The sequence below is a fragment of the Podarcis melisellensis genome, assembly GCF_964234715.1.
Source record: "Podarcis melisellensis genome assembly, chromosome: 1".
Classification (NCBI taxonomy): domain Eukaryota; kingdom Metazoa; phylum Chordata; class Lepidosauria; order Squamata; family Lacertidae; genus Podarcis; species Podarcis melisellensis.
In genome coordinates this window covers 85,504,195-85,528,779 of record NC_138528.1, presented here as the reverse complement: position 1 = coordinate 85,528,779, position 24,585 = coordinate 85,504,195, and the positions used below count along the sequence as shown (strand labels likewise).

Sequence of the window (24,585 nt, the reverse complement as noted above, 5' to 3'; positions counted from 1 at the left end):
AACAATCATACACAAAACCACGTGATAACAACCATATGAAAAAATAAAATCAGAGGTCAACTAAGAATTACAGAAGGATATTTTCTATATTGTCAGCAAAAGCTTAGCAGCATACAAATGTTTTCATAGGTGTTTAAAAATTAGAACAGAAATCAATATTTAATTTTAGCATAGTATGAAGAACAGTTGCAGAGAAAAAAACCACAGAATTCAAATTATTTTTTGTTACAAGATTAAGGGTTACCATAAAGTGTTAAAAAACATAAACATCTGTTTTCTAATTAATGTGAGTGTAGAAACAGGACTGTTTGTGCCAAAGGATGTGTTTAAAGCATTTGCTAGAGGGTTCGTGACTGACTTTAAGCATAGCACTGCAGTTTACAGCAGAAACATATTTCTATCAAGATGTATAAATATATTCGATTTAAAGTATACTAAAGACAGATCTATAAAATAATGAATTAAAAGTAGAAAGGGAATGCAGTTTGCTTACTCTCTCTATATCACATTTTTACTTAACCACATATAAAAATGATGGCTACATCCACTCAAAGTTTTGTCACAGCATTCTACTTTAGACGGAATGGTGGTAAGAGAACAGGAGATTGATTGGACATTGTTTATAAGGAACTCTGTATTAGCACTGCTGAATCTCCACTAATATTGGCAAAATAGTGGTTGGTTTTTATAGCATTTCAGTGGTATCATCTTATTGGACCTGATTCTTGAAGTCTACAAAGACCTTCATTGTAACAGCGGCTGAACATACTCTGTCTTGAGTGGTCCATTTCTCCCTTTCCCCCCCCCCCCAGCCTATTACAGAGTTGTAGAGGTGATGCCAGAGGTGGATGAGAAGGAGGAACCCTTTCTAAATCGAGTCAAGGCTTCTTTGCTGATGATGCCTCTTGTGACCAGGATCTTGAGGAAGTTGTTCCGGAACTTCTGCCCTATGAAGGCATATATGATGGGGTTTATGCAGCTGTGAGCAAATCCCAGAATTTCAGTACCCGAAAGGGCTGCATTGATGCTGCGGTGGCGGCTGCAGCTTTCAGCAATAGCTGCCATCCTCATCAAGGTATCAGCAAGCAGAGAGATATTGTAGGGCAGCCAACAGACCAGGAAGACCAGCACCACAGCCAAGATGACTTTCATGGCCTTCTTTTTTTGACTGTTCTTGGTTTGGTAAAGTCTGTGTACCGTCACACCATAGCAGAAGAGCATGATGATCAAGGGAAGAATGAAGCCAAACGTTTGTGGCAGGATTCTCAGTTTCACTCTCATCTCAGATGTTTGATTCCATCCAATATTTTCATAGCAAACCCATTTCATCTTCTCAGTTGGCAAGAAGGCCTCATGGAAGATAATTACAGGAAGGGCGAGGATGAGGGAGAGCAGCCAGATGCCAACGCAGACAAATCTGACCCAGCTCCTCTTCTGAGTGACTGCCCGAGTAGCGTGAACTATTGCCAGGTAGCGATCCATGCTGATACCGGCCAGCAGGAGGATGCCACTGTAGAAGTTGACTTCCTTCAGGAGTGACAGGATTTTGCACATGGGAGTGCCAAAGATCCATTCATGCGCTCTATCTACAGCCCAGAAAGGCAAAGTGAGTGCAAAGAGGAGATCAGCAATGGCAAGGTTCAGAAGATACACATCTGTGACAGAACGGTTTCCTTTGCTATAGGCAATCACCAGAACCACCAGGGAGTTCCCCACCAGGCTCAGAAGGCATGTCAGGCCATAGATGAATGCCACTAGGTATTTGAACACAGGTGGCATAACATGGATTCCGCAGGGTGCTTTTGCTGCTACGCTGTTAGGGTTGAAAGTGGCGTAGTAGTCACTGTAATTAGCGTCTAGATCTAGGTCTGAAAGATCGAAATCAGAAAGCACAAATGTATTTGCCATCCTTGAGGTCTTGCTGTGGACCTGCATAGAGTTTGAAGCCAAAACAGTCACATGAAGAAATTCATTAAGATCAAGAGATTATATATCTTTTATACATGGATCAGATTTACCATTGTCATTTTCAAAATGCTTCAAAAAGTTACAGCTCACCAGAAGTAAAACACACATGGCTCCATCTTAAGCCCCACAATCACCTTGGAGTAGCCTAAATGTGCCCTGGCCATTGGTCTAAAATGTCACATTTCTTTCACTGTTTGCCTGTGAGGTAGTCCATTGTTAATATTGAACTCCCACAGTTCTCATGTTAAGGAGAACATAGGATAACCAGCCTCATATACCCCAAATACATAAGTCTGATTAATTCATGAAGGGGTTAATTGTCCAGTCAAACTTAGCTATGCTACTTCCCCTTACCTTGGAAGGAAATGGGCAATCAGTCTTTGTTAGCCTTACTCTACCTGTGAACTAAGCATGTAAGGAGATTTCCAGCTCAGCCTCATGGCTTTTACCAACCTCTTGGTAAGGATTTAGGAAGTTTTATCACTTTGTAACTAAGCTACGTTTTACTGCCTGTGCAACTTTTCTGTTTGGTGTATGAAAAAGTACATGAATCTGACCTTTGAAGAGTTTGTTAGTAAATCATTTTTTAACCTACCAAATGTTTGGTCTTTTCCTATGCTGGGGAAAGAGGGAGAATTTGGAAATATTTTTTTTAAGAGGACATGTTGGAACTCACTTGGAAGAGCATACTTTAAAGGTCTAACAGCCTATATATATCCACCCTTCACTTTGTAGCATATTTTGTGACTTTAAATCTCTGCTGCGGACTATTTTGTGGGGTGGGGTAGAAAATGGGGTGAAGAGGAAATGGCACGGAGTTTTCTGGGAAAGGCATTTAAGGAAAGGCACAAAGGAAAACTGCTGAGGGTGCAGCTTGGGGATAAGTAGTGTGGACTGGGAAAGGGTGTGGCCTGGGGAAAGTGTCAATGTCCAGAGAGACATTTGGCCCCAGTCTGAGGTGTCGCCTCACTTAGGTATGAGAATATATACTTGGCTGCCTTTTCCAAAAAAAATGCATTGATTTGATGCAACTAACCAGGCTTCCTTCCATACAAAAGAGGAACTTTATGGCAACATAGATATGGTAGCTAGAGTCTAGAGAGATCCCAGCTATGCAGTTTGAACGCTGGGCCATTCATAAGTGAGATGACATTGCTTCAACCCTTTCTAGGATTTTTTTCTCATCACGTTCCTTATCACAGAAATCAGATCTTTTTGAGAAGTTGGTTTATTGTGCAAGACCTCCCGAATCATAATGTGCAACTTGAATTAGCCAGTATGTAATTGAATCCTACCCCAAAATAACAACCATCTTTCTACTGTGAGGACCACCTCACTTACCACACATTCCCTTTGCAATATGAACCTACCCATGGTAGGGAAATTGATATCTGTGTACACCAGGGCTCTTCTTTGGCCTTTGACTCCATTTCTCATCAGCTCCAGCCAGCATGGCCAATGGCCAGAGATGATGGGTGCTGTAATCCAGCATTATCTGCAGAGCACCACTTTGGCTACATCTGGTATATACTGCACACCATCATATGTGAAAACAGATCAAGTGTTTATTTTTATGTGATAACTTCGAAACACCTGTCATAACCACTGCGAAACATACATATGTGCTGTTTTGCTCTCTTCCTGTGGAGAGAATATGTCTGTGTAGCAAAACTACATGTGTGAAGTTTCATCTTTATGGCAATGTGGGGAAATCTGTGCCAATAACTTGGTTTCTTTTGCTGTTCTTGCAATAGGAAGTGTGAGCACACCTCTTTCCCAAGATGCACAGCATGTTTGCTTTAGCAGGTCTGCCATGCAAGTCTCATTTCTGAGGTCTGCATTAATATCCAGTGTAGCTGAAAACTATGGGCTGCTTCATGCATAAATACTTTCCTGCACTGACCTCTGTTCTCTGATTTAATGCTGGGAAACAGCCAACACTGGAGAGATTACTTCTTTCAATAGATTATCAAAATCCAGGCTGTCTCATTTATGTGCAAAGAAAAGTCAACCTATAGTGACATTCCCCAATACAGAGGCATAGCAAGGTAAGGTGGTACCCGGTGCGAAAAAAAATTGTCACCTCCTCCCCCCATCAATGACTCGGGGTAGGCTTAGGAGTCGCAGGCAGGCGGCGCACCGAATGTCACCCTGGGCGCGCCTCCCGCCCGTAACTCCCAAGCTTCCCCCTCAGCGATGACACCCAGGGCAGTTCACCCCCCACCCCCCTTCCTACACCTCTGCCCCAATATTCTTATTTTTTGTATGATTTATAAATTAATTTGTGGTTTTGAGTTCAATATAAATTTGGGCATCTTGGTAGGAAACAGAAATTGTTTGTCTTGGGAGCTTCCACTGAAATAGCTTCCTGTTGTGATTAGATGCTTCTTTGGACTGACGGTATAAACTCTCTCTTGCTCTGCTAGCTAGTCCAGTGGAATCCAGCCCAATTGCTACATAGCCAGGCCCCACATGAGAGTTCAGTGTGCATCACTGAGTTTGAATGTTGCAAAGAGTTAATTGTGTGGAACGTTGCAGTGCCTATCTCTGTAATGTAAATCACTAGAAAATTCACAAGGACACTCATGCAGAGGTGCAGCTGCTGTCTTTCTGACTTACGAAAAGCAAGGTATTGAGAGTGCTGTATGAGCAACAGCTGTAGTAAATAATTGTTGCAATTGCTGCTGATAATTCTATCTCTATATCATCACCAGTTGCAGGATCCTTCTCTAAGCAACCTTCCCCTCTCAGAAGTCATTCTGTGTCAAATCTATGATCTCAGTCTACCCCACATGAGAGATGCCTGATGTTCAGTATCAAGTCATAGAATCATAGAGTTGGAAGAGACCACAAGGGCCATCGAGTCCAACCCCCTGCCAAGCAGGAAACACCTTGCATTCAAGTGCATCACTTTGCATTCAAGTGCATCACTTTGCATTCAAAATTATCCCTTACTATATTATTATTATTATTATTATTATTATTATTATTATTGTCTTCCCTTCACCATAAAGTCCCAGGATGGGCTACAACAATTACAACACAACATTAATATTCAAATCCAGTATCGCATAGTATTAGTCATCTCTGTGTGTATTTTGTTTCCTATTATTATTTAAAATTGGAAATATTGTATGGTCAGTTGCAAGATAAACTATGATCAGTGCTGTGATATCACATGTAAAATGGGTTTTAGACTGGTATAATTTAATATGCTATTCCAAATAATATTTAGTAAGATTTGAGTCTGCCGACTGGCATCACAGTACAAGGCAGATACAATCATCATGATGAACAGTGAGGATCTCACCGTCAAAATGCTACAGCTGCTTAACTTTTATTTTCTAGCCTGTTACACATTTATGTAGAACTTTAGCACTCTGGAATACCAAGTCTTGCCTATCAATGCAATGTTCCCAATATATTAATATATTGTCCTTATCATTCTTATCCTCAACCTCAATCCTATGCAGAGTTAGGCAGAGTCATCCACTTACCCGCCTGCTTTAGAGAATTGTCTTGAGAGCACAAAAAATTTGATGCTGAAAGTTCGTGTTTTCTAGGAGGAACTGGCCTTTGCAAAACTTCCCTCCAGAAAGCACACCAAGTCCTCCTTTCTATTACTTAAGAAGCTGGGTGAGGAATAGGCTGTGGAGGACTATAACAGGAAACAGCTCCAGCTGTGAGAAGTATACTAGTAGGTGGCTCGTTCAGTTCCTTCACTTTGATTACCCCAACATGATGCTGAATGTGTTTACTAGTTCACAGCTCGTTCCTTGCAGATCTAAGATCAAGCTGTTCAGTCTGATATAGTGCAGAAACTCATCTACTCCTGTAGACAGTGTTTAGAAAATCTGTCTGCATACACTGAAAAATTCTAATGCAATCCGTGAAAATACTGGTATGGACTTCCATAACCATAAAAAGCATGTCCTGTTTCAGATCTGCCGGAGAGGGAAAAGCATATGTCAGAGCTGCCCAAGGTCCCAGCTCACAGAGGACCAACGCCAGTCCTTGTTATATACAAAAGTCTTTATTAAGGTTCAGTTTCGATTCCAAAGCCGCAGCGCGCAGCTCTACGTCTCAACCCTAGACCGCTGAAGCTCCGTCTGAATCTCCTCCCCCCAGACACCAGTTCAAGACCCTAGCACTGCTCCACCTCCTCCTTTGCTCCTTTCTCCTCTGGGTCCTTCTGCCCGCTGGGGTGTTGCCCTTTCTGGACTCTTCTGACGCTGAGTCCCCGGATTCTTCCCCCTGCCTCCGGCGCGCTTTAGGACCTGGCTCCCAGTCTGCGCTCCCGGCTGTCCCGCGCGTCTCTGCATTTGAACTTGGCGCGCGCGCCCAGCCTGTAACCTTCCTCCTGACCATTACACTGCTCCTTTCACTGCTCCCTCCTTCGTGGGGGCTAACTGGATCTGACTTCCCCTCTATTCCCTCACTCAGCGACAGGGGCGTGGTCAGCCCTGCCTCATCTTCTCTTTCCCCTAGAGTGGAAACCGGTCCTGACACCTGGAACTCTTCCCCCCCGCTACGCTCTGGTGGGGAACTTGGTCCCGATCTCCAGCTGCTGCTCTGGGAGTCACCGCTGGTTCCTTGCTTCTGGTGCCTCCCTCCCGGGAACCCCCTTGCTCTGGCTATGGGTGCCCCCTTCTGTGAATCTTCCGACTCACTGGACAGACTCATGGATTCTCTTGCCTCACAGTCTTCCTCACCTACACTGCCCTCGGATTGTTCCCCTTCGCTCTCCGTTTCCTCCTTCCCCTGTGCCACCACTCCTGAACCCCTGACAGCGTATTTTTAAGGACATTGTTGTTTATGATAGAGTTCAGGGGCTGCAACTGGAGGACATGATAACTGAAGGGTGTAGGGCAAATTGAACCTCCCTCTCTTTGAAAATGATGACGTATGATTCAAATGACCCCCCCCCCTATTTTTATCACTGAATGCATATACAGTAGAAGGAGATTTGTGAGATTCAATTATTTACCAATTTTGAACTGGACTTGTTCTAAGTATATAGTTATTTCTTCATTCTGGGCCAGAAGACAAGAGTAATTATTTCTGTGAGATGACATGTGAGTGACAAGCCTGAGTGAAGGCACTCACAGATTACCTGTTTGTTGCTTTCTTTTCTTCTTGATTTGTTTCTTGATTTGTTTGTGGGCAATTTAGATGATGTGTTTGCAGGGAAGTTAGATGATATGTCAACGCAAGTGGTTTCCCACATGTTCCAGGGCAGCTCCCCATCACTTTCCTTAATTGCAAAATTTTGATATTTGGGGCAGAAGGTTTTTTGCTCAAGACCTCCCAATCAAGTATATTAGTCCATCCTGAATTTTGAAGTATGTGAATCTCATCTCCAAATAGTGACAGTCTGAAAGTTCTTTTAGTTTCTTTTGCTGGACCAACACAGCATCTATCAGTACACACAATTTCTGCCCACAAATCGTTCTCTGCATAAAGGGCTATGAAACAACATCAGAGCTGCAATCACTGACAGGAAGATGGAAAGCAATTTAAAGATTTCACCAAATAATATTTTGCCATCCTAGCTGCCTGATTGGCATGCAGGAAATAATATGTGTCCCTTGATGCTCTCCTTAAAACTCCCCAGCAGAGGGAACTATTGCTTGTCTATGAAGCAGAAAGTTTGGGTGTTTTAGGGAAGCTATTTCAAATGTGAATGATTTCTGGCAATTTTTTGCTGGTGCAGGGATGTTGGGATTAGGTGATGCTCATCAAACAAAAACAATGGGACTTTTATTTATTTATTTATTAATTTTTCTGTTTTACAATTTCAAATAAACATTTTACAAACTTTAAAAAAATCCAATGACTCCCCGTCTTCTCTTTCCATGGTTCATTTTGCATATCTTACACCCCTGCATATTTTACAATAACCATTCCAATCGGTTTTCCACTATTACATCCATCAATAATTATTTACTCTATTGAATTTATCTTAATGCTGCCAGTGTTTTCAGCTGTACACAGTTATTTTCCATATACTCAATATATTCAATATTTTCCATATACTCAACAAACATTTTCCACTCTTCTTTAAACGTATATTCTTCTTGCTCTCTTATTCTATATGTTAAATCTGCAAGTTGTGCATATTCTGTCAACTTAAGTTGCCAAGCCTCTTAGTTGGGACCTCGCTCACTTTCCATTTGGGGGCTAACAAAACACGGGCCGCAATTGTTGTTTACATAAATAACCTCCTCTGACACCTGGGTATTTCAGTCTGTATATATTTTAGAATATACCGATATATATTCTATATATATTTAAGTTTTACATAAATAGAAAGGTCATGGATTGAGCTTTTTGGGGGGTATTTGATAACCATTTGGCCACACTGTTTACCATTTTTTAAATTAAAAAAAAAACTAATACTCTGTGTGTGCATATATTTGTGGGTATGACCACTGGTAAACAAAAGCTGATGCCATAATAAATATGTTAGCCTTTGGTGCCACAAGACTCTTGTGTTGTTTTTGCTACAAAGATTATACTTGATCTTTTCACACCTCACTGTCAGGCTGGCTAGCCAGTTTATGTGATTTCTGTTGCAATTGTGGCTCCTGGCCAAAAATGCACATATCCTCTGCGAATTCTGTTTCACAGTCACGCCCTTTACAGCAGCCTTACCCAACCTAGTGCCCTCCAGATGTTTTGGACTACAACTCCCATCAGCCAACTGGCAGGGACTGATGGGAGCTGTAGTCAAAAACATCTGGACAGCACCTGCTTGGGAAAGACTGCTTCAGAAACATGGCTTCTGGCTGATCATGACTTCTGCTCCAGCTCCAGCTCTGCAGTGTGTCCTATGAGTGGTGTTGCCCTAAATGCTAAGACGTCAGGTGTAGAGCCTAGCTTCTCCATCGCCTTTCTGCCTGGTGACCCTTGAAGACTGTATTGCCATCATGCCCCGAGTTGAATTCCCAGCCAGGAAAGGCTCCTTCATTTGGGGCCTGCCCACCTTGGCCATGCTTGACTTGCAAATAATGTTCTCAGGAGCTGTTCCCAAAAGCCTATTTCTGCTTTCATAAAGCTTGATTTGTTTTTCTGTGAATGTTTTCACACAGAGAGAACAAATATTGTCCTTCTGGCCCCTCCTGTTAGCTTTGGGGGTGTCTCTCGCCTTTTAGATACATTGGTAACTGAAGTCCTGCTGACAGGTAGAACCACATAATTGTTTTAATAGGGATCATAAAAACTCTCGGCTCAAATAACAATGTCTCATAAAATGCAAATCACTGAGATGGGAAAGGCTGATCTTATCCACCACTAAATAGCACACTACTCTCACCCCCTGGGCAAGGGAAGATACGCAGATGGAGTTCAGCAGGCCAAAAAGGAAGCTTCCTACATACTATGGATGCTGTATTTCCTGACCTATAACAGAAGCTTCTCCCCATAAAAAGTTGGGTGACTTGAAATGTAGTTGGCTTCAAATGTTTCAAGTTAGGTCATTCATGAACCACATTTTCAGTAATGAACAATCCTTATGAAGGAACAGGTTTGTTTGTGCAATGGGATGCATTTAAAGCAGTTGCTAAGGGGTCAGTTACTGACTTGATCATAGCTCTGCAGTCAAGATTACAGCAAAATCATATTTCTATGATGACCATATTCAGTTTAAAATGGCAAAGGCAGTTCTACAAAATAAGGAATTAAAGGTAGAGAGGGGATTAAGTTTCCTTGCTCTGTGTATTTTATTTTTAGTTAAGCTCATATAGAAATGATACATCCAGTCAAAATTTTATCACAGGATTCTATTTTGGACAGAATGGCTTTAGCAGAACAAGAGATGGTTTGGATTGTTTATAAGAAACTATATATAATATGCATGGCACAGAAGAGCATGATGATCAAAGGAAGAATGAAGCCAAACATTTGTGGCAGGATTCTGTTTCACCCTCATTTCAGATGTTTGATTCCATCCCATTTTTTCTCCCCCCCCCAGCCTATTACAGAGAGGTAGATGAGAAGGAGGAACCCTTTCTAAATGGAGTCAAGGCATCTTTGCTGATGATGCCTCTTGTGACCAGGATCTTGAGGACGTTGTTGCGGAACTTCTGCCCTATGAAGGCATATATGATGGGGTTTATGGAGCTGTGAGCAAATCCCAGGATTTCAGTACCCGAAAGGGCTGCATCAATGCTGTTGCGAAGGTCACAGGTTTCACCAATAGCTCCAGACCTCATTAACGTATCAAGAAGCAGAGAGATATTGTAGGGCAGCCAACAGACCAGGAAGACCAGCACCACAGCCAAGATGACTTTCATGGCCTTCTTTTTTGGACTGTTCTTGGTCTGGTAGAGTCTGTGTACCGTCACACCATAGCAGAAGAGCATGATGATCAAGGGAAGAAAGAAGCCAAACATTTGTGGCAGGATTCTCAGGTTCACCCTAATGCCAGATATTTGATTCCATCCAATATTTTCATGACAAACCCATTTCATCTCCTCGCTTGGCAAGAAAGCCTCATGGAAGATAATGACAGGAAGGGAGAGGAGGAAGGAGAGCAGCCAGATGCCAACACAGACAAATCTGACCCAGCTCCTCTTCTGAGTGACTGCCCGAGGAGCGTGAACGATTGCCAGGTAGCGATCCATGCTGATACAGGCCAGCAGGAGGATGCCACTGTAGAAGTTGACTTCCTTCAGGAGTGACAGGATTTTGCACATGGGCGTGCCAAAGATCCATTCATGCGCTCTTTCTACAGCCCAGAATGGCAAACTAAGTGCAAAGAGGAGATCAGCAATGGCAAGGTTCAGAAGATACACATCCGTGACAGAACGGTTTCCTTTGCTGTAGGCAATCACCAGAACCACCAGGGAGTTTCCCACCAGGCTCAGAAGGCATGTCAGGCCATAGATGAATGCCACTAGGTATTTGAACACAGGTGGCATAACATCGATTCTGCAGGGTGCTTTTGCTGCTACATTGTTAGGGTTGAAAGTGCCATAGTAGTCATAGTCACTGTAATTAGCATCTGGATATAGGTCTGAAAGATCCAGATCAGAAAACCATCCTTGCCATCCTTGAGGTCTTTCTCTGGGTCTGTGTAGAGACACAAGAACAAGTTCATTAAGATCAAGGGGTTCTATATCTGTTATACATGGACCCAATCTAAGTTTAACCATTCTCAAAATGCTTGAGCATTTTAACAAAGAATTTAAAACTGCTGCAACTTAAATCCTGCATATCAGTCAATGTTACACAAGAACCAAACAGCAGAGCTTAAAGGAACCTGGCACTCATCTAACAATTGCATTTCCTGCTACCACTCAAAACCTGTTGCTAAACGAAGTAGCCTTTGGAATCCATATATAGTGGTACCTCGGGTTAAGTATTTAATTCGTTCTGGAGGTCCGTTCTTAACCTGAAACTGTTCTTAACCTTTAGGTAATGGAGCCTCCTGCTGCTGCCGCGCCGCCGGAGCCCGATTTCTGTTCTCATCCTGAAGCAAAGTTCTTAACCTGAAGCACTATTTCTGGGTTAGTGGAGTATGGAATCCTGAAGCGTATGTAACCTGAAGCATATGTAACCCGAGGTACCACTGTAATACTGTGCTGCATGCAGAAAATCTACTACAAGTGGCAAGAGTTTGCTTTGGGGCAGAAGTGGAATTGTCTTCAGAATGATTCAAGGAGAGCCAAAACAGACACATGAACAAGGCTACGTATCTGTAATATATGGATAGAATCTAAGTTTAACAATTCTCAAAATGCTCGAGCATTTTTTAAAAGTTGAAACTTCAGCATCTTAAATCCTGATGTTGGGAGCATAACAAGTAATGTTATGCAATAACCAAACAATGGATCTGAAAAGAACCTGGCACTCATATAACAATTCCATCCCCTGCTACCATGCAAAACCTGTTGCTAAACAAAGTAGCCCTTTGAATCCATATTATACTGTGCAATGTGCAGGGAATCCTGCCAGAGGTAACCAAAAGAATTATCAATTTGGGTGGTAAAGTGGTGGTGGAATAGTTTCTAGACTGATTCAGTGAGAGGTTACTGAATAAAAACATCTACTTAGGAATCTGGTGCCATTGGCTCAGCAGGCACATTTATTCAGAATACCACAGAGAAAAGAAGATGGATATAGCTCGGAAGAAAGCAATAAATAAAATATAGTTGATGACATTGGAGAGGATTCCCCCCCCCCCCCGAACTGGGAGGATAGTGGCACACAATTTGGATAATTTCTACTGGCTTTGAAAGTATTTGAACAAGCATGTCAGAAACAATTTGGCTATTGATGGCAATCCCATGTGCACTTTCCTGGGAGTAAGACCCATGTAACAAAGTGGGTGTTATTTCCAAGTAAACATATATAGTATTGCAGTGTGGACTTGTCCAATGAAGAAACACCCTGAAAATCTAAAGGAGATTCATTGATTACTTCCTTCTACTGCTCTTACGCTGTTGACCTCATGGTATGAGGAAAAGCAACCCATCAAGATCATGTATTCATTAACTCAGACCAGAGTCCTATGTCAATGTTGAACGAAAATTAAACAGTCTCTGTTGTGATGTTTTGAAACTTTAGATTAAATTAAATTTATTTCTTTTTTTATTTGCACTGCTCTAACACTGTAAAATCTTAATTGGTTTGCCAAGCCTATCATCATTATCTTAACAAACTTTCAAGGAACTCTGGTTTGTTCTAGTTCCGTTCCTTCCGGGTTTATACTGAATTTAATTTCTAGACCAAAAGCATACCAGTAACACTGTTTGGGGAACCTGCAATTTATAAACAAGTGTTGCATTTGAAGAGAATTTAGTAAGAAGAAAAATAAACTGCCACATTGACAGTAAGGTTATGAATGGCTATGGAACTGTGTGCACACCAAACATTTTAAGCACACACCCCACCTGAAAGGCTGGATCGACCACTTCAGCACTCCAATCTTACAAATTTAAAACCATGGGCATCTGACTCCCAATCCTATAACATCACCCTCTTCATAGGCATATTTATCAGTGATTACCACCATCATTATTAACACATTCTAGGATAAGTGTCTACAGGAGAGCAGCCACTATCCCTCCATTTCAACAAACTTCAAGAATTGCTCTTCCCATCCCAATAATATTTTTTTAGATCTTCTCTGTTGAGGCACCTGCCATTCAAGTTTCAGCCAAAGCCACCAGTCCCACAAGCAATTGTTTTTTAAAAAAATAAAAAGCCTTTCCCTCTCTCCAAGTATCCACCCTCATATTTCAACAGAATCCCCACAAAATTATCCTCCCCCATTATCATTATTAACACATATGTATTTTGGTATAAGCAGGTGGTACTCAGTGTTAGTCCCATTAGAATGATTAACTTAGGTTCATTAAGTTCAATGGTTGAGTAGGACGTAGCTGAATTTAATGCAGCATGCATAGCAGAGGTGGGGAAATCTCCTTTGGTCCAAGAGCCATCATCCATTCTGGACAAGTTTCCGAGGTTCAAGTGGGCATGAATTTTAGTTTCAATACAGCGTTTTAAAATATACAGCTTGAAACTAAAATGCAACCCCCCCCCCAAAAAAAAAAAACTGTGAGAGGGCATTTTCTATCTGCAGCTTCATATTTAAATCAAAGAACAAGCACACAGAGAGCATTTTTAAATTTACACCCCCAAAATCAAATCAAAGGAGAACTATATAGGTTGCAATTTCAGCACATGCCTCCAGAATTGGGAAAAGTATTATTTTCTGCTTCCTGCACCCTAGTTTTGCAACAAAAGCAAGCAAGAAAAGGGGTTTTGCCTTCTTACCTCGGCCACTGAAACTTGTGTGAAGAGCTCTTCCCCAGTCCTCTGCCCTGCACTCAAGAAACAAAAGTAAAACAGATCCTCTTTCACCCTCACACAGAAGGCAGGCTAAACAGAGAAAATGGACAGAAGGTTCTCACTCATCGGGTATTGTGGGTGACAGGAGGGGGGGAATAGACCATGGCTTTGGCCCCAGCTATTATGGCTAATAATCAGGGATGATGGGAGATGTAGTATACAACATCTGAAGGGCATCATGTTGGCTACACTTGTGCGAGGGACAAAGACTGTGGATGCTGGGAAGTGGTCCACCAAATGCCTCTGGAAAGACCACAATCAAGCAGGGATGAAGGCAACAGTACATCTCGCATGTTGCCTCCATGTGTCCTTTGCAGGAGCACCTTGCTGACTATTGTTGGAAAGTAGTGTCCTGGGTGAATTTTTGGTCCGATACAGCAGGGCTCTTCTTAAGGAAGTCCTATTGATTTAAATAAGACTTACTCCCAAGGAAATAAGTATGTGTGCATAGAACTGCAGCATCAGCTCTGCCGTAGTCTGAATATTTTCAAATTTGTTCTAGTGTACAATAAAAATGTAAAATGCACCCAGAATATTGGGGGGGAAAATTCCAATGGCTGTTTAGGGAAAGCTTTGGTCAATTGCACATAAGATTTCTCTAAATATGGGTATAAGAGAGGATTGTTACCAAATCGTACCTAGATGGTATATTAGGTAAAGGTAAAGGGACCCCTGACCATTAGGTCCAGTCGTGGACAACTCTTGGGTTGCGGCGCTGATCTCGCTCTATTGGCCAAGGGAGCCGGCATACAGCTTCCGGGTCATGTGGCCAGCATGACTAAGCTGCTTCTGGCAAACCAGAGCAGCGCACGGAAATGCCATTTACCTTCCCGCTGCAGCAGTACCTATTTATCTACTGGCACTTTGACGTGCTTTCGAACTGCTTAGGTTGGCAGGAGCAGGGACCGAGCAACGGGAGCTCACCCCGTCATGGGGATTTGAACCGCTGACCTTCTGATCGGCAAGTCCTAGGCTCTGTGGTTTAACCCACAGCACCTTAGATGGTATATTACCCCTGCAAAAATACATGAAATAAACAGAAGCTACCAAGACACATGTCAGTGTGGTGTAATGATTAGAATGGTAGGATGCGGACCTCAGAGAGCAAGGTTCAAATCCCTATTCAGCCATAAAGCTTGCTTATTTGGAAGGTTCTGTGAAGAAAGATCATGTGGAATTGGCTTCCTACTCATTGGCAGCAACAATAATGTTATATGTTCTTATATGCACAGAGTGGTATGATAGAATTTGGGGTTATGTTTTGATGCCAAAGATAGCATCCTTTGTTAGATCTAGAGAACAAAATCAAAGACAGAATTATTTTTTGTCAATGTGGAATACCTTTATTCAACATTGTAGGAGATATGGATTACAAGTAACTTTTTGAGAAGACCCTTGAGAAGTGCTATGAAATGGGTTTTCGGCCAAGCCTTGCCCTTGACTAAAGTGGAAAGATCACAGCATGTGTTTTTTTCACTATAAGCAGGGTGGAGCCATCTCTTTGTTTAAGGATTACACCAGTGAAAAGAACCACAAAGGCGGAAGCTGCTACTGGGAAAGATGATGTTTTTTGCCCTCATATGTTCTGCAAATTTTCCGGCTAGGAGTCTTTCATGGTGACTACCCATCTATCTGAATTTTCCCATGGAGACCAATCCCACGCACTCCCAGATTACCAAATCAGTCAGCAAATTGCTAAAACTATAGTTTTAAAAACTACATGCTCTGGAAGCCGAATGTTTACATGATAGAGGAGGAAACTCTTAACCACAAGGGTTTGATACAATGAAACTGTTGATGGCTTTTGGCTCCAGCTTCTGTGGAATGTGTTCCAATATAATAATGACCAGGAAGCAAAGATCCGGTAACATATGCTAAATTCATTAAGGCTTTTTAATCTGAAAGGTTCCTTTTAAAGAATACTTCCACACCCATTCTCATCACACATTTGGCCAAAGAGGTGGGCTGATCTAGATGGTTTTAAAAGTTAATGGCACAATTCTATGCATATTGACTGAGAAGTAAGCCCTGGTGTATTCAATGGGGCATACTCCCTGGTGTGTTTAGGAACATAGCCTACCATCAAAATTGAGTGCTTGTTGAACTGTCAGATGAAATGGGCAAGAAACAGCAAGAAACCACTGCTTTCCCACTATTTGTTAAGGAAGCAAAGCTGACAAACAATTTTGCTTTAGAAGGGAAGACTTGCAGGTGGGGGTAGAGATATGTGAACCTGTCAGTTTCAGTTTCTTTCCATTTCCTCATTTTTCCGATCTTCAGTTTGCCAAATTTCCACATCAGTTTGTAATGTTTTTGTTTTTTTAAAAGACCTCATGAAAATTCATCAGCATCTTAGTGTGCATCTTGATGTACTGCTAATAGACACATTTTTGCAGAGCTTTCTATAATCTAATGCATTTTTGCATGCTATCTTCACTAATATTTGCATTTTTATGCATACTTTCCCATAATATATGCATTTTTGTACATGTTAGTTAGTTTACTTGGCTAGATAGCTGCATAGCAAAATATGGATAATTTTGAAATTCAGAGGGTAACCATGTTTTAGTTATAGCCCATCTAAGGGCTTTTCAAGCTTTTTTAACCATTTCCACCACTATTTTCGGTTGTTTGTGTGAGGAGCAAAGGAAGCATCATGTGCACACTGAGGTTATGGTACTGTTGTCATTACCTTTGCTTCCTCGGTCCTTCTCTGCCACAAAGAGGCAGAAATTAAGTGTGAAAACCTCACCCTAGGCTGGGCTATAACTAAGACACCACCCCTTCTCCCATTTAGGTGGGTGAAGGAAACAGACTTTGAGGCTGGTTTTCTGCTCAAGTACAAGTTGGGAACTTTGTTGAAGAAAATAATAAATAAAATGACTGGACTGTTTCACACACTAGTTTAAAAAATGTACATAGTATGTGTTGGGAACTGTCATGTTTGTTTTACATACAAATCTCCACTCACTCCTCTATTCTGCTCCACCCAATCCTCCTCATTGTAAGTATTTGTAGTTCTAAATAGCAAGTTGCCATTAGATTAATTGGTGTGACCATAGAATAGCACACAGTAGAGAGACAAGGACAACCACAAGTCCTTGCAAGATTACACACAGTCCTTGCGTTAGACATCTTAAAGAGACTGAAAATAACATGGCACCATTAAGCTAGTTGAAAAGAATATGAGAATGAGTGAATTTTAAGAGAAAGATAAATTTTGAATAAATAACATGCCCAAATCAGGGACTTAAGACTTAGACAAAAGTATTCAAAGTTAGGGACACAATATTGGAAATTTATAGAATAAGAATTGAAACAAGGTGATAAACTGCTGGTTAAAGCTGTATAAATTTGGAACGCAGGAGCGAGAGATGTGAGGAAGTCCAAATAGCGAAGAAAATATGGTTACTAAAAGATGCTAATTCTATATTTTCTTTTCTTGTTTTGTTTTCTGTTTTTTCTGTTATCTTTTCTATTGTACTAATAAAATCTTTAATAATTTTTTTTAAAAAAAGACATCTTAAAGAAAACGTTCCTTTTAAAGCATGGTTGGCAAACTTTTTCTGGCCCATTTTTTATCAGCCGCTGGAACCCTGTGATTGGTATGAATGTAACTTTACACATAGGTGGGTGTGTGCACGTGCATTTGTGCACACACATACAACACACACATACACACAAATACCACACATAACATACACAAATCCTGCATATATACCACACAAATCACATGTGCAGCCACACATCTAAGTGCACATGCCGGTGCACCTCTCTCACACACACACTCTGGAGGAAAGTTAGTTCTCTCAAATGGTTTTTTATTATTATTCACAGAAGTATCTGGACAGAGGATATGGTAACATTTCCACCCCTCCCCATTCCAGTAGCTGTGCTGGTGATTGAAACCCCACCTTTTATTCTTCACAAGCAGAGAGGTTTTATCTCCCCATCTCAGTGCCGAGCATCCAAGCAGTGATTGGTTGATAAAGCACACTCTGCCCACTGTTTAGAGAACACTCTCAAAAAAGCAAATAGAGCACCTTACCTCCCCATCTCAGCCCTGAATACCACAGCACTGAGATCAGGCAATAACACCTAGGAGGTGACAGGCTACTTCCTGTAGCTTTACAGGCCAGATGCAACCTGAAGCTTAGCCACCCTTGCCTTTCAACGTCATCACTCGGTGTGGCTCTATTAGGGTTGTAGTCCTATACATAGATGAAAAAAGCTCCATGAAGCAGGCCTCTGGGCAGAGGTTATTTAGAAACAGCTATGGATGTGGAGGGGATGTTTGGCTTTGCCAGGAATTGTTGACACAACGAGTAAAATTTAAAATCCAACCTACTCCACCCCACCCAATCCTCATTGTAAATAACTGTGGGTTTTCACTGTCAATTGCCAAGAAGAGTTATTTATTGCAAGTCATGTAATAAAAAGAAAAGGTAGAACAGTGTTCTTATTGTGGACAGCCATTACTACGTGAGGGAAAAGGGGCTCCACCTGTTTGCTTACTAGGGAGTGTGTGTTTGCTGGAGGGACAGGGGCCAGATTTACTCTTCCTTGTGAACTCTGATTTCTGAAGGGTGGAGAAATACACCTTTGACATATTCCCCCAAAATGCATAGTAAAACAAGTCAGTACTGTATTATACTTTTCATTTTTTAATTATTTTAATTTTACTGCAAATTCATGAGGAATGGGGAGAAGAGGGGGAAGGGAACTAGCTAAAAAAACAAGGGGGGAAAACACCTGTCAGCTCACATTAACAATACAATAACCATCACTACATCCATTTTAATTTACAGATTTAAAAGACGATTAGACAAATTTGCAGAGGATAAAGCTACCAGTGGCTAACAGCCATGATGGCTATGCTCTGCCTCCACATAGTTGGAGGAAGTAATGCTTCTGAATGGGAACTGCAGGAGTGGAGAGAGCTTGTGCAGCAGCAGCAGACTCTTCTTATGTTCTTACACGTAAAGCTCCGTAAATGCCATCCAAATGTTCAATGGTATCTAAGTAAGGTTAGCATTTATTAAAAGTGTGCTTAAATGCAGCTAGGAGGTTAAAGACTTCAGCCCCTTGTATAACAGATGAGTTTGGAGTGCAATAGTTTTACTTCAACAACCCTCCCAACATCCTGCACAAGAGCTGTATTACATTTTAAAGTTGGTAGTGAGTAGCAAGACTCACATGCAGGTCTGGAGATTCCCAACCCAGCACTCATTGGCACTATAAAGGTAAAGGTAAAGGTACCCCTGCCCGTACGGGCTAGTCTTGACAGACTCTGGGGTTGTGCGCCCATCTCACTTAAGAGGCCAGGGGCCAGCGCTGTCCGGAGACACTTCCGGGTCACGTGGCCAGCGTGACATCGCTGCTCTGGCGAGCCAGAGCCGCACACGGAAACGCCGTTTACCTTCCCGCTGGTAAGCGGTCCCTATTTATCTACTTGCACCCGGAGGTGCTTTCGAACTGCTAGGTTGGCAGGCGCTGGGACCGAGCAGCGGGAGCGCACCCCGCAGCAGGGATTCGAACCGCCGACCTTTCGATCAGCAAGTCCTAGGCGCTGAGGCTTTAACCCACAGCGCCACCTGTGTCCCATTGGCACTATAGTGCCCACAAATATCTTCCTGGTCATCTCGGTGCCCACAAACACAAGGCTGGTGACCCTCATGCATAGGATTCTTTTTTTATATAAAAAAAGATCATTTCTGTACAATTTTACTTTACCCCAAAACATATTAAGGCATTTTCAGTCTATCTTAAAACATAAAGTAAAATGCTACAATGTATTCTGAATTAAAATGTATAAGGAGAATCAAACCCCAAACACAACAAAGATCTGCATTTAAGGCAGTTAACAGAAAAACTAATTATTCCTACACCCAAAATCTGCAAATAAAAATCAAATACAAAAAGACAGTAAACTTTTTTAAAATTAGGGTTCAATTCCCCCCCCCCCCAGCAATGCTCCTGTGTCTTCAAGAACTACATGACAGGCAGAGATTCAGTATGGAAACGCTCTGAATTTCTGTCTGCTAGGCAGCTGTCAAAGGTGCAGGACTGGGAAAATCAGGTGGCAATTTAATTCTGTTTGGCACCACTGCTTTCCAGCAATGCCTCCCCCTCTGTGGAAATAGCAGAGCTGAGCAGTACAGTTGTTGGCAGCACACAAGAGCGAATGTTACCAGGCTTATCTACACAGTTATCATGTTGCACAATGAGGAAAATGGAAGTATATGGGGAGCAGTGCCGGATTTATGTATAGGCTAAGTAGGCTGAAGCCTAGGGCCTCTAAATCTAGGGGGCCTCGCCAGCCCTCCCACTCCTCAGCGGGCACTCTCCCCTCTCTCAAAATTGCAAACCCAAGACTTCATGCGAGGGCAGGGCAACTCAGGCCCAGCAACTATTAGACTCAGGGCTAGGCAGTGGGGTCCAATTTGAAGCGGTGGGATGCAACTTGATTTTTATTTTATTTTTTGTAGGGCCCCAGTTCACAGCCAAAGTCTGCAAAATCTTATAGATATAAATAAAATCCATCTAGATTACCCTGGTGCAGGGCCCCCCTTAAGAGCGGCCCATGGGGCCCAATTGCCTTAAGGTCAGCCCTGTTGAGACTGTGCAGGGGTTGGACTGACAAGCCCTGCACCTTCTAGGTCCCTGGTGCCACCATTCAGAGTACAGACTCAAGAACTTGTTATGGAAATAAAGGGGGGCACTTATTGGAAATCAATTTTGTCACCTCTTCCTGCCCCCAAACCCTGAGATATCGAGCCCAGCTACCTTTTATTCACAGTCGCATAAGGACTACACTACAGCATGGCCATAAACTTGTACGTTCAACCGCTGAAATATATACCCAATATGTAGCAATGGAGATTTATGTTACTACTTTATGAATGAACTTTGTGTTTTATGAATGGACTCTGTATTTTTTGAATTACCTAAGAACCACCAATAAGGAGCTCTAGAATCCGACAGCTAACCAATTGGGTACTACCAAACAGCGACCCCTATTGCTGAAAGCAGGTAACCATCTGGGAATGCTTCAGCTCAGCCTTTGCACTGTGGACTGAACACCCCCTGCTGTGCAGATAATGGAGAAAGCTCATAAATTGTATCCCTTCTGGCATCCTGGCCAACTCAATTACACTGGTGTAAACACTGGTGCACCAGAAGCACAGAATAGCAGCAAATAAAATCCGCTCATACGTCAGCAACTAATAGCAAGACTTGTCAACCAGTTCTTCCAAATCTTCCTAGTTTATAAAGCTCCAAAATACAGGCCAAAAGAGACCAGGTCTGGGAAGAGTGAGGCATACAATGGGCACCACCAGTGAAAAGGCCCTGCTCCATGTAACTCCTGCCCTGTCGTTTGATAGACTCCCCACTTGCTCTCCTTCTTGGCATGGAATGCTCTCTGTTGGAGTCTCCAGGTCCAGTACAAAGACCATAAGAAGGGAGAGCAGGGACCTTGAAGGTCCCAACAGCTGTTAAGCAAGCAAGCAAGGACAGAGGTCACCTTCATCACAGTCAGGACGCCTATGTCCTGGCCTGCACCCAATCTTGTTATTGTACAATCTTGTTTGTCCTCAGTAACCAAAATTATATTATCAAGATATACAAGCAGAAAAGTTGTTTTCCTTCATTTGCAAGGAATCGTACAAAATGACGTGGCACTAATAAAGAAAAGTTCCAGGGTGTCAACAGAAAGCAAACTAAAAATGCTTTTGCAGTTCATCAAAACTATCCAGCAACATCAAGTTATAGGAAAACTGGTGCTAGAAACAGTAATCCTTCTGGTTGGTTAATTGGTTTGGCAACTTCCATGCACATGACGTGTGATGGTAATTATTTCTCCCAAGTGTTAAATAACTGATCAGAGGCAGCTGCAGGAGAGCTATGAGATTCAGGTGAGAGTCAGGTGCCTTGTCAATCCCAGCAGGTATATCAGAGGACGACCAGCCTGCCCAGGCCTGCGGGGGGACGACACTTTTTTGCATCAGGATTTTTAACTTTTGCAATAAACCTCATTGCAATTTGGATCCTTTAAAAAATATTTTCAATATGTGTTTATCTTGTCTTAATTGCTGTGTTTTATCACGGATGCATCTGTAGCACTGGGATCTTTTGGGAGGCAGAACGCGATATAAATTTAACAAATAAAAAAAATCACATAGCTATCTCAAGAAGAACGCCGTGAGGCAGGTTAGGCAATGCCTGGCCTAAGCTCATCCAGGGCGCTCCAGGGCTGAATGGGGATTTGCATGGGGTCTGCCAAGAGTATTGACACTTTAACCAAGACACCCCTCTGGATGCCTGAGCTACCCAGCAGGCGCGTGGCTGGACGCAGCAGAACTGTCAGCAGGAGGCGGCGGCACACGCTTCCCGAGGTCACGCACGCGGCCGGCAAGAAAGGACCATCTGGCGGCACGCGCGAAGCTACAGCGGGGCGAGGGGGGCCTCCGGGACGGCAGCCGTCAATCATCATCAGCAGGCCCGACACCAAGCAGCACGCGCGCGCAGCCCACCGGAGACGTGAATAGCGCGAAGGGGAGGACCATACTAAGCAGCCACTACGTAGCTTCCAGAGCAAGGCTCCGGCGGTGGTAGCTTGAAAGGGCGCATGCGCACTTTCCTTCCTCCTGTTCGTCTTCCTCGCGCCCCCCCCCCCGTTCACAGCCCGGCCCTTCCCACGCCCGGAAGTGACGCACGGTGCCGGCTCGGCGAAGGTGGGTGGGGCCCCTGTGGCGGAAGCGGCTGGAGTCGGGCGGGTCCCCGGTGCGGCGCGCTTCTCAGCTAGGTGGTTTTTTTTCTTTCCCTTCCCCTCTCCCCCCCCGCCTCCTCCTTCCCCGCCCGGCTTCCGTACCCCTCCTCACCTCGTCCCGCCCGCAGCCGTCGCCATGATCCTGCTGGAGGTCAACAACCGCATCATTGAGGAGACGCTCGCGCTCAAGTTCGAGGGCGCGGCCGCCGGGTGAGAGAGAGAAGGGAGAGGGGAGAGGGAGTGGCAGGCGAGGCGGCGGCGGCGGAGGGGATGGGGGGGCAAAACGGGGCTCCCCGACAACCGCCCCCCACCACACGGGCTGCCGGAGCAGGAGGGAGGCGGCAAGGCTCCTTAAAGGCAGGGCGGGGATTCGGGGCCTACTTCCCCACGCACCCAGCCCTTTACACACACTCGCCCCCCACTTTATTTGACTGTCTGCCGGGGTGGAGTTGTGCTTCCCTACCCTGTGTGACTAGGTGCGGGAGAAGGACTTCCAACTTCCTCGCTGAGCTCCCTTCTTTCCACCCAGAAATAAAACTGACTCATGAAACTGAACCGTTTCGTATCGATTTTCCCTCTCCTCCCGCTCTTCCCAGTCTGTCAAAATGCCTTGTAGCTCTCCGTCGCTGTATCGGCATCGCATAACGTTAGGCAGCGGAAAGGAGGCTTGTGCCTAAAGGGGGGGGGGGGACTCCAAAGGGTTGGGTGGCTGGGTGGGTTCAGTCGGTGGTGGCCTTTGAATGCAGGTTTGCTGCAGAGCAGGCGGTATAGGCTGAACACACCACACGCTGCTGCTTCCCCATTCTCACCAGGAAGTGCCCTTTTCTCTGGGATCTCACTTGCTCAGCCTTGTTTTAACTTAGGGTGTGTCTCTGGATTTGCACATACAGTGTACGTTTCAGGTATGTGCGAAACGGTTGTAAAGCGACCGAGAAGCCAGGTGTTCCGTAATGGTTTAAGCAAAGCTACAAGGAGATTCTGAAATCCAATTTTGAGAGTTTTTCAAACTAGGAGCATGCAGAATTGTTTGAAAATAGTTTTCTGCTGTGTATGTGCCATGGGCACAGTGTTGGCGAACGTATCCCTGTTGTTGGAGGGTGTGGGTGCATTCAGCTTTTGCCTGTCCCTTAGGTGGATTGTTTCATAGAGCCGTTGCTCAGTGGTAGAGCATCTTTTTTTTTTCCATCCAGAAGGCCCCTAGTTCAGTCCCCAGTATCTACAGGAAGGGCTAGCAAAGACTCCTGCCTGAAATCCTGAACAGTTGCTGCCAGTCAGTGCAAACAGTACAGTGGTACCTTGGGTTACATACGCTTCAGGTTACAGACTCCACTAACCCAGAAATAGTGCTTCAGGTTAAGAACTTTGCTTCAGCATGAGAACAGAAATCGTGCTCCCGCAGCGCAGCAGCAGCAGGAGGCCCCATTAGCTAAAGTGGTGCTTCAGGTTAAGAACAGTTTCAGGCTAAGAACGGACCTCCAGAACGAATTAAGTACTTAACCCGAGGTACCATTGTTCTGAGCTACATGATCCAACAGTCTTACTTGGTATAAGGCAGCTTTCTGCATTCTTATATTGCTACAAGACTTCATTTAAGGTACTTAATACTGGAAACAAATGTTTCATGCTTATAATTTAGTTCCAAGATAACTGTCAGGTTATAAGTAATTCGTGTTACGTGATTCTTAATAACAAAACTGCCTCTCACGCCCACCTACTTTAGCATTCTTTGTAAGGATCCCAGAAAATTGGAGAAACCAGGTACATTGCATGTCAGTGTCCAGCAGACCATCTTCTGCTCATGCTTTGTATAAGAAATCTAAATGCAGTGTAGCTTTATACAATTTGTAGTGCTTGTTTTGTTCAAAAAGTAGTACTTTGAGTTCATGGGATGCTGGCTTCTGGTAGTAGCAGTGCCTTACAGTAGCATCACACACTCTTTGAGGAAAACCTTGGGAGGGCTATTCTTGGGGGGGGGGGGATAAAAATTT

The 24,585-nt window shown here is 43.4% G+C and overlaps 2 protein-coding genes, 1 long non-coding RNA gene and 1 pseudogene across 7 annotated transcripts in view; 2 read left to right on the top strand and 2 right to left on the bottom strand.

Moving 5' to 3' along the window:
- Positions 1-22,505, bottom strand: LOC309375162 (C-X-C chemokine receptor type 1 pseudogene; annotated as a pseudogene). 2 transcript variants are annotated; one of them, XR_014173368.1, is made up of 3 exons: positions 22,159-22,505; positions 13,753-13,857; positions 1-1,929 (listed from the first exon to the last, which is right to left on the bottom strand). The product of XR_014173368.1 is annotated as a C-X-C chemokine receptor type 1 pseudogene (transcript). The 2 variants fall into 2 exon arrangements; XR_014173379.1 differs by lacking the exon at positions 22,159-22,505 and adding an exon at positions 19,024-19,067.
- LOC309375132 (C-X-C chemokine receptor type 1-like) lies at positions 7,805-19,060 on the bottom strand. Of its 3 annotated transcripts, XM_081920626.1 has the most exons (3): positions 19,024-19,060; positions 13,753-13,857; positions 7,805-11,040 (listed from the first exon to the last, which is right to left on the bottom strand). In XM_081920626.1, exon 3 carries the CDS (start codon positions 10,887-10,889, stop codon positions 9,945-9,947), a length of 945 nt encoding a protein of 314 aa, XP_081776752.1. In that variant the 5' UTR covers positions 10,890-11,040; positions 13,753-13,857; positions 19,024-19,060; the 3' UTR covers positions 7,805-9,944. The 3 variants fall into 3 exon arrangements, with proteins under 3 accessions (XP_081776752.1, XP_081776751.1, XP_081776750.1); XM_081920625.1 differs by lacking the exon at positions 19,024-19,060 and having other exon boundaries at positions 13,753-13,887; XM_081920624.1 differs by lacking the exons at positions 13,753-13,857; positions 19,024-19,060 and having other exon boundaries at positions 7,805-8,627; positions 8,673-11,195.
- Positions 22,506-22,650: 145 nt separating the features above from the next.
- Positions 22,651-24,585, top strand: part of ARPC2 (actin related protein 2/3 complex subunit 2) — a 29,008-nt gene continuing 27,073 nt past the window's right edge. Inside the window, exon 1 of the mRNA XM_081920851.1 lies at positions 22,651-22,807. Coding sequence (XP_081776977.1) covers positions 22,734-22,807 — 74 coding nt within the window. The 5' untranslated portion in view covers positions 22,651-22,733. The remainder of the gene's footprint in view (positions 22,808-24,585) is intronic.
- LOC309375337 lies at positions 22,818-24,191 on the top strand. Its single transcript, XR_014170831.1, has 2 exons — positions 22,818-23,888; positions 24,117-24,191. It is a non-coding gene; the product is annotated as an uncharacterized lncRNA (long non-coding RNA).